General features: G+C 38.6%; 1 protein-coding gene across 2 annotated transcripts in view; it reads right to left on the reverse strand.

The window, feature by feature from the left end:
- Usp32 (ubiquitin specific peptidase 32) overlaps nt 1-15,999 on the reverse strand; it is a 157,617-nt gene that overhangs the window by 59,026 nt on the left and 82,592 nt on the right. For both annotated transcript variants that reach the window (XM_006983183.4, XM_016001732.3), the window contains exons 7-12: nt 14,393-14,500; nt 11,059-11,174; nt 10,786-10,848; nt 8,258-8,341; nt 6,405-6,466; nt 2,566-2,668 (exon numbers count right to left, since the gene is read on the reverse strand). In XM_006983183.4, the coding sequence (XP_006983245.1) occupies nt 2,566-2,668; nt 6,405-6,466; nt 8,258-8,341; nt 10,786-10,848; nt 11,059-11,174; nt 14,393-14,500 (536 nt within the window). The remainder of the gene's footprint in view (nt 1-2,565; nt 2,669-6,404; nt 6,467-8,257; nt 8,342-10,785; nt 10,849-11,058; nt 11,175-14,392; nt 14,501-15,999) is intronic.

Genomic DNA, 15,999 nt, shown 5'->3' on the forward strand with positions numbered 1-15,999 from the left:
AATATATGTATATGAGTGTTTTGCCTACATGTATGTATATGAACTGCATGTCTGCCTGGTGCCCACTGAGGAAGGCAGTTCTAAGAAGAAATTTCACAGTACTAAATACCTACATCAAAAAACTTGAGAGATCTCATATTAATAACTTAATGATACAAAAGTGGAAAGTAACAGGGGCACCTCAATGTTGACCTCTGGCTCTTCACCCCATACACATCTACAATCTTACAGCACATGGGAGGCACAGCCAGGAAGACAAAGATTGCTAGGCAGCTTGGGTTTCCCTTGGGACTCTGTCTCAAGGGGAAAAAAAAAATAAGGCTACTATAAAAATGTATATAAGCCAAGCAGTGGTGGTGCACTCCTTTAATCCCAGCACTTGGGAGACAGAGGCAGACCAACCTGGTCTTCAGAATGAGTTACAGGACAGCCAGGGCCACACAGAGAAACCCTGTCTCAAAAAGCCTAAAAAAAAAAAAAAAAAAAAAATTGAAACACAAAGATGGGGCTGGAGAGATGGCTCAATGATTAACAGCATTTGTTGCTCTTTCAGAGGACTTGGGTTCAGTTCCCAGCACCCATATGGCAGTGCACAACCATCTGTAACTGTCCAGCTCTAGTGACTCCGATGCCTGTTCAAACTTTCTTTGGAACAGGTATGCATATGGCATACAGACATACACACAGGCACATATACACATAAAGTTTATATATATATGAGAAGAAAGCAAATACCCTCTGTACATCATTTAGCAATAACTGCAGTTAATATTTGGATGTATTTAATTTTGTTTTATTCCTTTTCCTTTTTTTTTGAGACACCATCTTACTAGCCTACCCTGGGATCCTATATGCCATTTTATTTGGTATCTTATTCCTTATAACTGAAAAATTATCTGTACATGCAGAAGATAAGTTGAGACATTCTTTTTTTTTTTTTTTTTTTTTTTTTTGATTTTTCGAGACAGGGTTTCTCTGTGTAGCTTTGCGCCTTTCCTGGATCTCGCTCTCTAGACCAGGCTGGCCTCGAACTCACAAAGATCCACCTGCCTCTGCCTCCCGAGTGCTGGGATTAAAGGCGTGCGCCACCACCGCCCGGCCAAGTTGAGACATTCTTATTTACAGATCAAAGACAAGAAAGCAGTTAATAATGATCAATGTCTAAACAGAACACCAATTAAGCTGTGACTTGGTGTTCATCTTCCTGCTTCTGCCTCCTCTGTGCACCAAAGGTTTCTGGCAGGCATCAACAAAGCAGGCTCATGTACTCTCGTCAGTACACTCTATAAGGGTGTGCTTAAGCCCTCTATGATGCTCCTACAGAAAATTAAAAGTAAAGTATTTAAGAAAAAGTTAAGTTATCCTTGGAGCGTACATTTAGTAAGATATTACCTTTTCATCCTAAAGGCCAAAGTAAGAATATAAAGACCAGAAAGTGTTTCAAAATAAAGACTGATGCTTTAACCTTAAGATTCCCATTCGTCTACTACATTCAACATTATCTGCCAACAGGTCCCTGAAGTCTGAATACTTTTATTCACTGAGAGACACTTACATCCATGTTTGCTGTTAATATGTTTTATAATGAAAAACACATGAATGTAGCCAAATGGTAGTGTGCTTATCTACTGTGTGTGAGACAGTAAAGTTCAACCTTCAGAACAGCAAACCGAACTTAAGCAAGACCCAGTTCCTGAGTGCAGGGGCTATAAGAGTGAGCCACTATGCCCAGCTGAAATGAAGTTTCTTGAATAAGAAATTAAAACTTCTTATTAATTTACTCCAATTTTTATTTTATTTTTTTATTTTTTGGTTTTTCAAGACAGGGTTTCTCTGTGTAGTTTTGGTGTCTTTCCTGGATCTCGCTCTGTAGACCAGGCTGGCCTCGAACTCACAGAGATCCACCTGTCTCTGCCTCCCAAGTGCTGGGATTAAAGGCGTGTGCCACCACTGCCCCGGTCATTTTATTTCACTTTTAGGAGACAAGGTTTCTCTATGTAGCCCTGGCTGTCCTGGATCCCTATGTAGACCAGACTGGCCTAGAACTCAAACTAGATCACAGAGACTACCTGCCTCTACTTTCCAAGTACTGGTATTAAAGGTGCTGGACACCACCATCCAGCCTCTCTCTTAATTTTTTAATATAAGAGGTGAAGGACAATGCAAATAATGTAGTTGACAACACATATTTTAAAAACCAGCTGCTACACTGGATCCCAGGTCTACAATGAACAGGATATCCAGGTTTCTTTTGCTCTCAGCAACAAATTCCTCACAAGTAAAATGAATAACCACAACTTCCTCATAGAGATATGAGAATGAAGTGGCATATACAGTGTGTAACATAAATAGGCACTACCTTTTCACAGGACTGTTGACAAGGGAGAAATCTGTGTAGAAATGCATACACTGAGCCTGTCCCATATCAATTTTCATGAATACTCATTTCTTTTCCCTTTAAATCTTGGTCCAATTTGGCATGCTATATTACTAGGTAGTAGTTCCACAGTTTGATAGAGTTGAAAATCTTACTATAGAATGTATATATACAGGAATTTAACTCACGTATTTGACATATTCTTTCCACTGTTGCCACCACTGCATGGAGATGATAAACCAATTGTGTCCTGGCTGCAGACCATACCTGCTTTCTCGTTCTAACCATCCTCTGCACATACAAAAGAAATCCAACGCATGAAAAGAAATTTTGTGAAATTGAGAGCAAGACTGTAATTTATCACTAGAATTACTTTTTTTTTTTCATCAGAAATTTCAAAACAGAAAAGCATGAAACAGAAAGATGTACTCAGTAGAGACTGCCACTATTTCAATTAGTGTAGTGGAACACTGTTCTACCAGAAAGTCAATTTCAACAGTCACAGGCCACTGTGAAATACCATTCACAAACAGTGTTGGGGCTGGAAAGATAGCTCAGTGGTTAAAGTGCTTAATGCACAAGTACAAGGCCCCGACTTCAGATCTCCAACACTATGTAAAAGCCACGTGTAGTAGTGCATGCCTAAAATCCAAGCACAGAGGTTGTAAGCAGGTAGATTCCTGGAGCTTGGTGGCCAACAGTCTAGCCAATGGGTAACTGCGGTGGTTTGAATGAGAATGGCTCTCCTAGGCTCCTGTTTGGTCCCTGGTTGATAGAATTACTTGGAAAGGATTGGGAGGTGTGGCTTTGTTGGAGGTGTGTCACTGGAGTGAGCTTTGAGGTTTAAAAGCCTACACCAGACCCAGTCTTTTTTCCCTTTCTTTAACTGCTACCTGTGGATCAGGATGTAAGCTGTCAGCTACTGCTCAAGTGCCCTGACTACCAGCCTCCAAAGCTCCTTGACAAGGTGATCATGGACTAAACCTCTGAGACTGTAAGCAAGCCCCCAGTTAAATGCTTCCATAAGTTGTCTTAGTCATGGTATTTTGTCACGGCAATAGAACAGTAAGTAAAACAGTGACCTACATGAAGACTCCCATAAGTTGCCCTGTAACTGCCACACATGTCCAATCACATTCCCCTTCTCACAAAAAATAAGATGTAGTAAAAATTTTGTTTGAAAAATACCATAATAAAACCTAATTCTTTGTATGCTAATAAAAATAAAGATTAAAAAAATAACAAAAAATTAAAACTATCCTAATGGATAAGAACCAGAATTTCATTCTGGTTTTGAGTTTATTCCCTTAGTAACTAATTATATTGTTCTTCTTTCTATGTGCCTGAAGACCATCTGAGTATCTCTAATGGAAAGCATGTCCACTGATGCAATGAAAATGTTATATAAAAATTTGTAGTTCTCTATTTTTTTAGTTACATCTCACACAGACATGTGTTATATGAATAACAGGCAAAACAAAAAATAAATATCAAGCTCAATAACTGAAGACACATCAACAAGTTTTATTATGACTCATTAGGTAGTCTTGAAAATAAACTGTATTGATTAAAGTCATAAAAAGCACTTGTTACATATAGTTTTTTCGTTTGTTTGTTTGTTTGGTTTTGTTTTTTTGAGACAGGGTTTCTGCATGTAGCCCTAGCTGTTCTGGAACTTGATTTGTAGACCAGGCTGCTCTCGAACTAAGTGCTCTCTGTCCTCTGTCTCCTAGTGCTGGGATTAAAGGCATGCACCACCCAGCTACATACAGTTCTTTAAATAAAACTCCAAATTGATATCATATGTAAAATCCAGCTGCAAGAAATCTTGCTATAATTGATTATGACATGGATTGTCTTACATTTAAAAAATATACTTGAGGACACTAAATTACTCTTAAGACAACTAAAACAAGTTATCACTTTCATTCCCTCTTGCCTCCTGGAAATTTAAAAACTTCTATTATCGTACTTGTGTACATACATGCATGTGAGCGAGCGTGAGTGGGTATGTGTGTGTCTGTGCATGCACACATGCCATTGCATGTGTATAGAAACCAGAGGATAATCTAATGGAATCAGTTGTCTCCTTTGACCTTCAAGTGGGTTCCAGGCAAAGAACTCAGGGTTTTAGAAATCCAGTCAGGTGACAGTGGTCAAGGGTACAGCTGTGCGCAGATGTCATAGCCTCCTACAGTACTCTCTAGATGTTTTTTGATTGTCCCCTCTGGTGGCAACTGCTAGGGGAGTTAGTTTGCCTGTTCTCTATATTTTAACCAGTTATCTTTTCATTGTTGAACAGTAGCAGCTCTTTATACATTCTGGTTATTAAAGATTTATGGGAGATACAGTTTGTTAATTTTGTCTTTCTTTCATTTTGTAGGTTGTCTTTCATATACAGAAGTTTTAGATTGTGAAAAAGTCTAGTTACTTTGTAAGAGAATGTGTGATGGTATTGTGTTCCCCAAAATATTGTGTACACTAATAAACTTATCTGGGGTCAGAGACAGAATAGCCACAATATTAAACATAGAGGATAGGCAGTGGTAGCACACGCCTTTAATCCTAGCATTCCAGAGGCAGAAATCCATGTGTTCAAGGATACAGCCAAGCATGGTGACTCACGCCTTTAATCCCAGAAAGCAGCCTTTAATCCCAGGGAGTGATGGCAAAAACAGATATATAAGGCGTGGAGACCAGAAACTAGAAGCATTTGGCTGGTTAAGCTTTTAGGCTTCTAGCAGCAGTTCAGCTGAGATCCATTCGGATATGAGGACTCAGAGGCTTCCAGTCTGAGGAAACAGGATCAGCTGAGGAACTGGCAAGGTGAGGTGGCTGTGGCCTGTTCTGTCTCTCTGATCGTCCAGTGTTGACCCCAGTACCTGACTCCAGGTTTGATTTTTATTAATAAGACTCTCTAAGATTCCTGCTACAAGAATGCTTTTGGAGTCACATCAAAAAATCAAATACAAAATCCAAATAATTTCCTTTTCCTTCCTACTTTCTCTTTATTTCCTCCCCTATCACTGTCCAAATCATTTTAAAGAGTTTTTTTGGACATAAAATTCTTAGTTGGTTTTTTTCTGCACTTCTTAATTCTAAATTCTATGCTTTTTGATGAAAAAGCTGGCTACTCTTAGTGAGGTTCTCCCATTAGGACAAGTTGCTTTTTTCTTGCTGCTCTGAAAATTCTTTTAGTAATTACATTAAAGGGCAAGATTTCTACCCCTGAGTGACATCCCCAGTCCCAGTACAATTTTAAAGTTAAACATAATTTGACTTTAAAATTAATCTAGTTCCATAGCTAGGAAGAGTATTTGTTTGTTGGTGGGATTTTTTTTGGTGGTGGTGGTGGGGAGGGTTTCTCTGTATAGCCTTGTATGGTGATATTTTATTTGTACTGAAATGTGCTTTTAATTTTATGTTAATAAATAAAGTTGCCCTGGGGTCAGAGCTATTAGAGCCATAGCAAGAGCGTGGTGGTTAGAAGAGCTAGGTAGATTTCTGTGTGTTCAGGGATACAGCCAGTATTGGAGACATATGCCTTTAAGACCTGGAGGGCGGTACTTACAGGCAGTGATGAGGCAGTCATGTGGTTGGGTTTACAACCAATGAGAAGGCAGAACAGAAAGACTATTTAAACACAGACAAACAGGAAGTAGCTCTCTCAGGGAAGCTAGGAGCACTGCAGGAGGTAAGATTTTATCTCTGAGCTCTGACCTCTCAGCTTTCTCTTTTACATTGGCTCTGTGTTTCTTATTTTAATAAGATGATTGGTTACATCTACAGCCTTGGTTGTCTTGGAACTAGTTCAGGATGGCCTTGAACAACTGAGATCTGCCTGCCTCTACCTCCCAAGTGCTGGGATTAAAGGTGTGTGCCACCACGCAGGCCTCTGTATGTAATTTTTAAAAACAGTTTTACTGTAATAATTAAAGCAAGATAAACTGTTCCTTGTAACTAATGTATTTCAGGTGTTAGAAATTTTACCTATGTAATAAAAAATACACAGAAACTATAAACTTACCTAATAATTTGTCCCTCTTCTTCTGGAGTGGCTGGTCTTAACCCCAGAACTATGTGACACACCTAGGGGAAAAGAAAAAGACATTCAAACTTCACTAGTGGTGCTGATGATTACACCGAATAATGTTTGATGTCATTTACATGAAATCTACTTTTTAAATAAAAACTGAATTAACAATGGTTCAACTGGTAAATTATCAATTATTACCTGAAGAAATTTAACTTAGTTGTGTGGATTTTAATTTTTTTTTTTTAAATGGAGGCTAACTTCCAAATCTTGAATAGCAGAGTAGTGTACATTTTAGATCGAGACCAATTTCCATTTATTCACACAGTTGTATTGCATTCAAGTTATCCTTCATTGAAAATGGAAAATCATGAAAAAAATCATCCTGAGTGAGGTAACCCAGATCAAAAAAGACAAACACGGTGTGTACTCACTCGTAAGTGAATGTTAGAAGCAAAGCAAAGGATTACCAGGCTACAATCCACAACCCAGAGAAGCTAGGTAAAGAGGAGGACATATATCGATCACCCCAGGTAGGGGAAAGGGTTAAGATCTCCTGGGCACACTGAGAGGGAGGAATAGAGGGGAGGGAATGGGAGGGGAAGGGAGGTGGGAACATGGTGGAGAGACGGGGAGGGAGAGCAATGAAAGAGATATCTTGACAGAGTGTACCATTAAGGGGATGGGGAGAAAGCTGCAGCTAGGGAAAACCCCAGGGACTCACAAGATTGTCCCCAGCTAAGACTCATAGCAATGGTGGAGATGGTTCTAGAACTAGCTAGCCTTCCCCTGCACTTAGACTGGTGTCTACCCTAATTGTCATCACAGAATCTACATCCAGTGGCTGATGGAAGCAGATGCAGAGACCCACAGCCAAGTACTTGGCCAAGATCCTGAAGTTCAGCTGAAGAGAGGAAGAAAGGATTTTAAGAGCAAGGGCGGGGGGGTCAGAATCATGATGAGAAAAACCACAGAAATAGCTGACTCAAGCTAATGGGAGCTCATGGACTCTGGACTAACAGCTGGGGAGCCTGCATGGGACCAAATTAGGCCCTTTGAATGGGGGTGAAAGTTGCGTGGCTTGATGTGTTTGTGGGTCCCCTGGCAATGGGACCAGGACTTACCCTGGGTAAACAAACTGGTTTTTTAGACCCCATTCCCTACAGTGCAATGCCTTACTCAGCCTCCACGAAGCAGGGAGGGGTTGGCCCCAACATGGTATAATAGCCTGTGTTGACTACCCAAGGGAGGCCTTACTCTCTATGAGGAGAGAATAGGGGTGGGATGAGGGTAGGTGGGAAGAGTGGGAGAAGAGGAGGGAGGGAAAACAGGGGTTGGTATGTTAAAGGAAAGAAATTTTTTAATAAAAAAAATTACATATACATATATACACACACACATATATATAAAAACAAAAAAAGAAGCCGAGCGGTGGTGGCGCACGCCTTTAATCCCAGCACTCGGGAGGCAGAGCCAGGCGGATCTCTGTGAGTTCGAGGCCAGCCTGGGCTACCAAGTGAGTTCCAGGAAAGGCGCAAAGCTACACAGAGAGACCCTGTCTCGAAAAACCAAAAACCAAAAACCAAAACAAAACAAAAAAAACAAACAAACAAAAAAAATGGAAAATCATAAGAAATATAAACATACCAAGCCATTATGACCATTACAGGTGTTTTAACAAGGAAGAGAAAATAAAAAAAGAAACAAAAATAGTCACTATTAGATCCAAGTGTTTCTATAAGATGTGGTTATGTAGCCTGGATGTGCTAACACAGACATATGATGGAAGACACAGAATTACTAGTACCCATCACCCTTCCCAAATGTGTCATTTGCCTTAAACATACCTGAAAGAGGAGATTCAAAAATTCATTGGCGAGAACATTTTTCACACTCCAGATCTGATAGTCTTCCAGAGTAAGATGGCCCATCTGAAAGAGAGACATTCAAATGATCTCCTGTCAATAAATGTCATTTAGAATAAAAATCATATTTTTGAAAGCAAACCAATAATACGCAGATGATACAGATTCACATAAGAAGTATGACAATTAGTATAAATTTACAAGTGATAAAATATAAAAAAAATTATAATTTTGTTCAAGCAGTCAGTAGAAACAAAGCAATTATTAACAATTTCCTTTCTCCAATACAACTTTGGAAATGACTTGCACAGAGGGGCACAAATCTATAATTCCGGAAGGAGGATCAGGAGTTCGAAGCCATTCTTGGTTACCCAGAGGAGTTTGAGACCATCCTGGGCTACACATAGTGAGATCCTGTTTTAAAAAACAACAACAAAGAACAACAACAATAATGCATGTTTTAGATAAATGGTGAGATATCATTGGAGTCAGCAAAATGTCCAAGTCTTACCCTAAAGTGTAACTGTTTTATTATCATGGTTACATGGAGATTTGAGCAGCTAAACAATCTGCTCAATGGTCACTGGAGCCAGAAATGTTAAGCTTCATTTAACATAAAAATATACTACCAGGGCAATAGGCTTTTAATCCCAGCACCGGGAAGTAGAGTCAGGTGAATCAACAAGTTTGAGGCCAGCCTCATCTACAGAGAGAGAGAGAGAGAGAGAGAGAGAGAGAGAGAGAGAGAGAGAGAGAGATTTTGTGTGTGTGTGTGTGTGTGTGTGTGTGTGTGTGTGTGTGTGTGTGTGTGTATGAGGATAGCCAGGGCTACACAGAGAAACCTTATCTTGAAAAATCAAAAGAAAAAAAAAGTACTTAATTTCTTTTTTTTTAATGTGCATGAGTGCTTTGTCTATATGTATGTCTGTGTACCATATGGGTGCCTGGTGCTTGCTGAAGCCAGAAGGCATTAGATCCCTTGGTACTGGAGTTGTAGACAGTTGTGAGCCACCATGTGGGTATTAGGAAGCAAACCCAGTACCTCTGGAAGAGCAGCCAGTGCTCTTAACCACTGAGCCATCTCACCAATCTGTTTTTTATTTTTTTAATTTTCTCTTTAATTATATGTGTTTTGATTTCTGTGTGTGTGTGTGTGTGTGTGTGTGTGTGTGTGTGTGTGTGTGTTTGTGTGTGTGTGTGTGTGCGCGCGCGCACAGTACAGAAGAGGAGAGCAAGAAGCTGATTCCCTCTAACTGGAGCATTTAGGTGGTTATGAGCTGCATCCTTTGCAAGAGGCAGCATATACTCTTAATTGCCGAGCCATCTCTCTAGTCATAGACAGCAATACTTGTGTATTTGTAACACACTAAAGAAAAGTATTTAAATTGCATCTCTACATAAAGCAATTTCTTTTTTCTTCTTTTGGTTTTTCAAGAGCTCTTACTGTCCTGGAACATTCTCTGTAGCCCAGGCTGGCCTCAACTCAGAGATCTGTTTGCCTCTGCCTCCTGAGCACTGGGATTAATGGTGTGTGCTGCCACTACCACCCCAATCGTCTTTTAAATAATGAAGTTTGTGCTATGTAGCCTAGAACTCTTAATCCTGCTCTTCTATGTGAGACTTCTAAGTATCGGGATCACAGGTGTGCACCATCACAACCAAACTACAAAGCAAATTTTGTTTTTGTTCTTACATATACCAAATAGAAGTGGACACCTTAGTTTGACAGAGAGGGTGAAAATTAAGGGGGAAGTTTAAATTGATAAGTAGGCTTTCAGCCCTGAAAAAAATAAATAATTTGTTTCTATTGAGAATCAGTTAATGGGGATATCATTCCTTCTGCAACTGTGACTGAATCAAGAAAATAACTGACTTAATTTTTTTCTAAACCTCAATTTTATAACACCATTATGGCCTACACTTTACCAGCCTGCTACTAAGTACATGTCAATACTTGAATGAAAACATTGAAATTACTTCACATATAAAAATTATTTTCAATTTCACAGAGACAAATAGATAAAAATTTAAAACAAGCTACAGAAGTAAATCTGTTATGTTATGATACTGCTACTAATAAGTCTTATCAAACTAAATAATTTAAGGAGTTATTATTTGTAAATCCATGGCCTCATGTTCCTTCCCAGTTAATCTAACCACCCCAGAAATCACAACCTCTGTATCTACCACTGTTAATAGAGCCATGCTAGATATACTGTTTGGTTTCCCCATAAAGCTGGCCTTACCATGACTACTAAATGGAAGAAATAAAGACTATAAACTAAAGCTGTCAAGAGAGATGTTTACTTAATTCATATACTAGACTTCACTGAGTTGTTTGAAGATGGAATGGGCTATCTTTAAAGATGATGTAAAGGTATTTTAACCACAGGTGCAGATAAGTGGGGATAATCCAGAAGAGTCATTTGACCATACATATAAATGACACATCTTGATTCAGAGCACACAGTATTTTTACAAAAAAATAAATTACTCATAGCCAGCCTCACCTTTGTGGTATCATGTGCATTCAATATGTCTTCTACAATGTCCGACAGAGCCATATGTAATTCCTTTAAAAAGAAATTCAAAAGAGTAGTATGTATGATTTTTAGCCCCCTCATATATAAAAAACAATGCTCTTTTCTTTTCAAGCATTCACTCCATCTTCCTTGTGAACAATCAGAACTTAGCAGGACATAGGGCACACTACATGCCTGCCTTAGTAACGTTAAAACCCTGTCTCAAAAACCAACCAATCAACAAAAAGAATCATAACTTACAGGGATATCGTCAGTGCGGTTATCTTTCCAGACCTCCAAAAGTGCAACCACCATGTCTTTCAGTTCAACCCTGGAGAGAACTCCATCACGGTCAACATCAAACACCTTGAAGCAAACTAATGACAAGAAACTCTTAAGAAGGGAAATCACTTTTAGATTCTAAAACAGTACATTTCATTAGAAGCTACCCTGTACAATTACTTAATTTCCTAAGCAAGAATGTACTAGAGCAGTTCTCATCAGGAGTAGACTATGCTATAGCATTGTTATACCATTAGTGTAACATACAGAACTTTGTGAACAGACCTCATGACTGTCTCTAAATCACTACCCAGCCAAACCCAGAGCTACCTTTCGTATACACTGGAAAGAAGAGGCTAAGTCACTCACTCTGTAAGAAGCATTACTTTACAGGTTTCCAAGAGGCAAGGCAAATCTTTGCATCTCTCTCTTCTCCCTGGTGCTGCTGAATCAAACCTGAGCCTCGGTCATGCTGTGCATATGCTTTTCTTCGCACTCAGCTCCATCCCCTCCCCTAGGTTAGTCTTTGCACCCAGTCAGTTCTAACCCCTCCCTTTACTTAGTTTCTCATACTCAAGACTGATCACTGACGGGCTCTTTCTCCTATGCTTAAAATTCCCATCTACAGCCGGGCGGTGGTGGCGCACGCCTTTAATCCCAGCACTCGGGAGGCAGAGCCAGGTGGATCTCTGTGAGTTCGAGGCCAGCCTGGTCTACAGAGTGAGATCCAGGACAGACACCAAAGCTACACAGAGAAACCCTATCTCGAAAAAAACAAAAAACAAAACAAAAAAAAAATATGCTTTAATTGCAATAATTTTTTGCCGGGCGGTGGTGGCGCACGCCTTTAATCCCAGCACTCGGGAGGCAGAGCCAGGTGGATCTCTGTGAGTTCGAGGCCAGCCTGGACTACCAAGTGAGTCCCAGGAAAGGCGCAAAGCTACACAGAGAGACCCTGTCTCGAAAAACCAAAAAAAAAAAAAAAAAAAAAAATTCCCATCTACACTGAGAATTAAGACTCCTAATTTCAATGTCTTGAATGTAATTCATGCCACTGAATTGTGAACTTAAAAATGGTTACAATTGCAAATATTATGTTCATTAAAAAAAAATATAAGGTGGAATGTAATCACCATACATTATATGTGTGTATGAAATTAAAGATAGCGATGTTCTAAAATTGAAAGTGCTGATGGTGTCATGGGCCTATGAGGATTCTGGACTAAAGTCTATCAAATTGTGTAAACAGGCAAATTGTATACTATGTGAATTATTTGTCAATAAAGAGTTTTATAAAATATAAAAAACAAACAAAAAGACTCCTAATTTCAACTTTATCTGTCCAATAAAATCTAGTATACATTTAATATTTTGTCAAGTGCATTTTTAACTCTTTAGTAAAGTTTATATACAACAATGTAAGAATTAGACAATTACCACTATAACTCTAAAATGAATCATTCTGGTTTGTTAATTTCTGGTTGACTAGCACAAAAAAGAAAGAAAGAAAGAAAGAAAGAGAGAGAGAGAGAGAGAGAGAGAGAGAGAGAGAGAGAGAGAGAGAGAAAGAAAGAGGAAGTTAAAATAAAAAATTATTTTAAATTGCATTTATTTATTTAGTGTGTTTATTTAAGTGCACATGTAGACGTCTGAGGACAACTTGTGTGCGTCAATTTTCTCCTTCTACTATGTAAGAGGTCCCCAAATCTAAAGCTAGTTGTTTGACTTAGTGGCAAACATTCTTACCCATTAAGCCACATCACTGACCCAAAACTTGAAACTTTTCCTTAAAGACATTAAATTTCAATGAAAAATAATTGTTGGGTGGGTGTGTTGTTGGTGTATGCCTTTAATCCCAGCATGTGAGAGGGAGAAGCAGGTAGATCTCTGTGAGTTCACGGTTATCTGAGCTATAGAGTAGGATCCCGTCTCAACAAACCAAATAACCAAATAAACAAACAAACAGATTTTAGTAAGAAATAAGTCATCTGTCATAAAACCAATTTGGAATAACGAATAACGAAGAAACTTGAATGTGTAAGATCAAAAACATCCTTTCATGCCGGGCGGTGGTGGCGCACGACTTTAATCCCAGCACTCAGGAGGCAGAGGCAGGTGGATCTCTGTGAGTTCAAGGCCAGCCTGGTCTACAGAGCGAGATCCAGGAAAGGCGCAAAGCTACAAAGAAACCCTGTCTTGAAACAAACAAACAAACAAGATTTGTTAATATGATATTATGCTTTAAAACCATTTTGGATGGAAAATATCATTTTAGTACTTAATAAAATATGTCCAACTACAAATTTCCTCTTGTGAATAGAATATTAATATATATAAGTAACAGAATGAGTTATGCTTCAAATTATGTAAGTCACAAAATACTCTATAGACTAATGAAATATTTCCTAATATTTAAAATTTTCCTTAAGCATGGTGGCTCACAACTGCAATCCTAGCATTCAAGAAGCTGAGAAAGGAAGGTCAAGAGTGGCAGTTCTGGGCTGGAGAGATGGCTCAGAGGTTAAAAGCACTGACTGCTCTTCCAGAGGTCCTGAGTTCAATTCCCAGCAACCACATAGTGGCTCACAACCATCTGTAATGAGATCTGGTGCCCTCTTCTGGCCTGCAGTCATACATGCTGTATACATAATAAATAAATAAATCTTTAAAAAAAAAAGAGTGGCAGGTCAGTCCAAACTAAAACCCTGTTTTAAAATTTTTTTCCCATTTATAATTTATTAATTATGAATTTCAGATTTTCCAGGACAACCAATCCTATTAATAACAGAAAATATCCCAAACTATATCCTAGTAAGTACTAAAGAATACGTTGAGTCTACCAGGTTGATTGCAGTCCTCGGGGGAGGATTTGCCCTGGAGGGGGTGGGAATGGGGGATAGGCTGGGGGTAAGGGGAGGGGGTGGGAGGGGGGAGAATAGGGGAACCCGTGGCTGATATGTAGAACTGAATGGTATTATAAAATAAAATAAAATAAAATAAAATAAAAAAACAGATAAATAATGAGAAAAAAATGAGGAATAAAGATAAAACTGCAGATTTGGGTCAAATATACTCACTAAAAAATATGTGCTTAGGGAAACATATAAATAAATTTTGATTTCTATCAAAAAAAAAAAGAAAAAAAGAATACATTGTTGCTTCCTTAGACTGAATTCACTAAATCACCAATTATGAGATTACTATTTGCCAACATGATAGTTAAGAAACTCAATCCTTAATCCACAAATGATGATTCATTGAATTTTGTTTTTACATAATGTGACACTTTGCAGATACTATTTATCACACTTACATTTTTGTCTTTCAGCTAGGGGGCCCCTGCAGCAGGCTGATAACCCACAGGATATCTCCTTGAAGTCTATGTGATTGTCACGATTTTCATCAAAAGCATTAAATAAACCTATAAATAAAAAAAGACACCATAAACCACAGTCAACAAATTTCCTAATGTAACACTGATCTGTTTATGAAGTTAGGAATGTCTTTTACATAAAGTGACTATATTTAAAAAAAAAAAAAAAAAAAAAGCTTGCAATTTTCCAAGGATCTATTCCTTCTTTCCTTTAGTATAATTACAACTGAAATCCATACGCCAGTAGAATATACTACACTCCTTTTTTTAACTACACTTTTTCCCTACACTCCTTTATGTCTGTTTTTACTTCTCTAGTACAAATTATCTAGTAGTTTAAAGATGTCTATATTTTTTAAAGGTAACAATTGAATATTAAGAATCAAGCTGGGAACTAGGCGGTGGTGGCACATGCCTTTAATCCCAGCACTTAGGAGGCAAAGGCAGGTGAATCTCTGAATTCCAGGACAGCCAGGGAACAATTAAAGAAACCCTGTCTCAAACAAACAAACAAAAAGAATCAAGAAAGGTTAGAAATTATAACAACTGTCCTTCGAAAGACAGGAGAAAAGTTGAACTGCTTATTAAATGAATATTCAAATATATATCATTACATCATCAATAAACTTTTGTAAAGCTTTTCCTGGAAAAGGGAATACATTACTATAAAAAACGACTACAGTACCTTCTTTGTAAAAATCTTTCACACATATATTTTAAATTTCAGAAGAGGGTAGGGACTTCAAATTTCATCCTGTGATTTTTCATTTCTTAATAAACTATGTACAATTTCAAATAAAATTATGTGTAAATTTCCCAATTCTCTTTTCTACTAGAATTTAATTTTAGTTTACTTTTTGACAATTTCATACATGTGAACACAACAGCATGTCAATCACATCCACTCTCAACCTTCCCCTGCTTCTACTCTCCCCAGGACCTTCCAACAATCCTCCACACCAATCATGTACTTCCTCAAAGGTAAGAACAGAATTACACTGGAAGAAGCCCAGGTACAGGGGACAAAGGTGCTTGTGGCCTGATGACTGAGTTAGATCCCCTGAAAAACTCATGGTGGAAGAAGAACCAGCTCTCAAAAGCTGTCCGCTAAGCTCTGTAAGTGTGCCATGGCATGTGTGTGCATGTGCTCAAATGTAAATACATCTCTAGCTCTCTCTCTCTCTCTCTCTCTCTCTCACACACGCACAAAATGTTAAAAAGAAAGCAAGCAAAGCAGAGAGAGAGAGAGAGACAGAGACAGAGACAGAGAGAGAGAGAGAGAGAGAGAGAGAGAGAGAGAGAGAGAGAGAGAGAGAGAAAGAGAGAAAGAAAGAGAGGGGGAAGGAAGGAAGGAAGGAAGGAAGGAAGGAAGGAAGGAAGGAAGGAAGGAAGGAAGGAAGGAAGGAAGGAAGGAAGGAAGGAAGGAGAGATAAACCCAGAGTGCTATGTGCTCTAGTTCAGCTAAGGAGCACTTCTGAAATATCCTAGGTAGTTGAAAACAATATAGATCTCATATGCTTCAAGAATCTATCTACTCTGTGTTTCAG

Source organism: Peromyscus maniculatus, chromosome 8 (genome assembly GCF_049852395.1).
Source record: "Peromyscus maniculatus bairdii isolate BWxNUB_F1_BW_parent chromosome 8, HU_Pman_BW_mat_3.1, whole genome shotgun sequence".
NCBI lineage: Eukaryota > Metazoa > Chordata > Mammalia > Rodentia > Cricetidae > Peromyscus > Peromyscus maniculatus.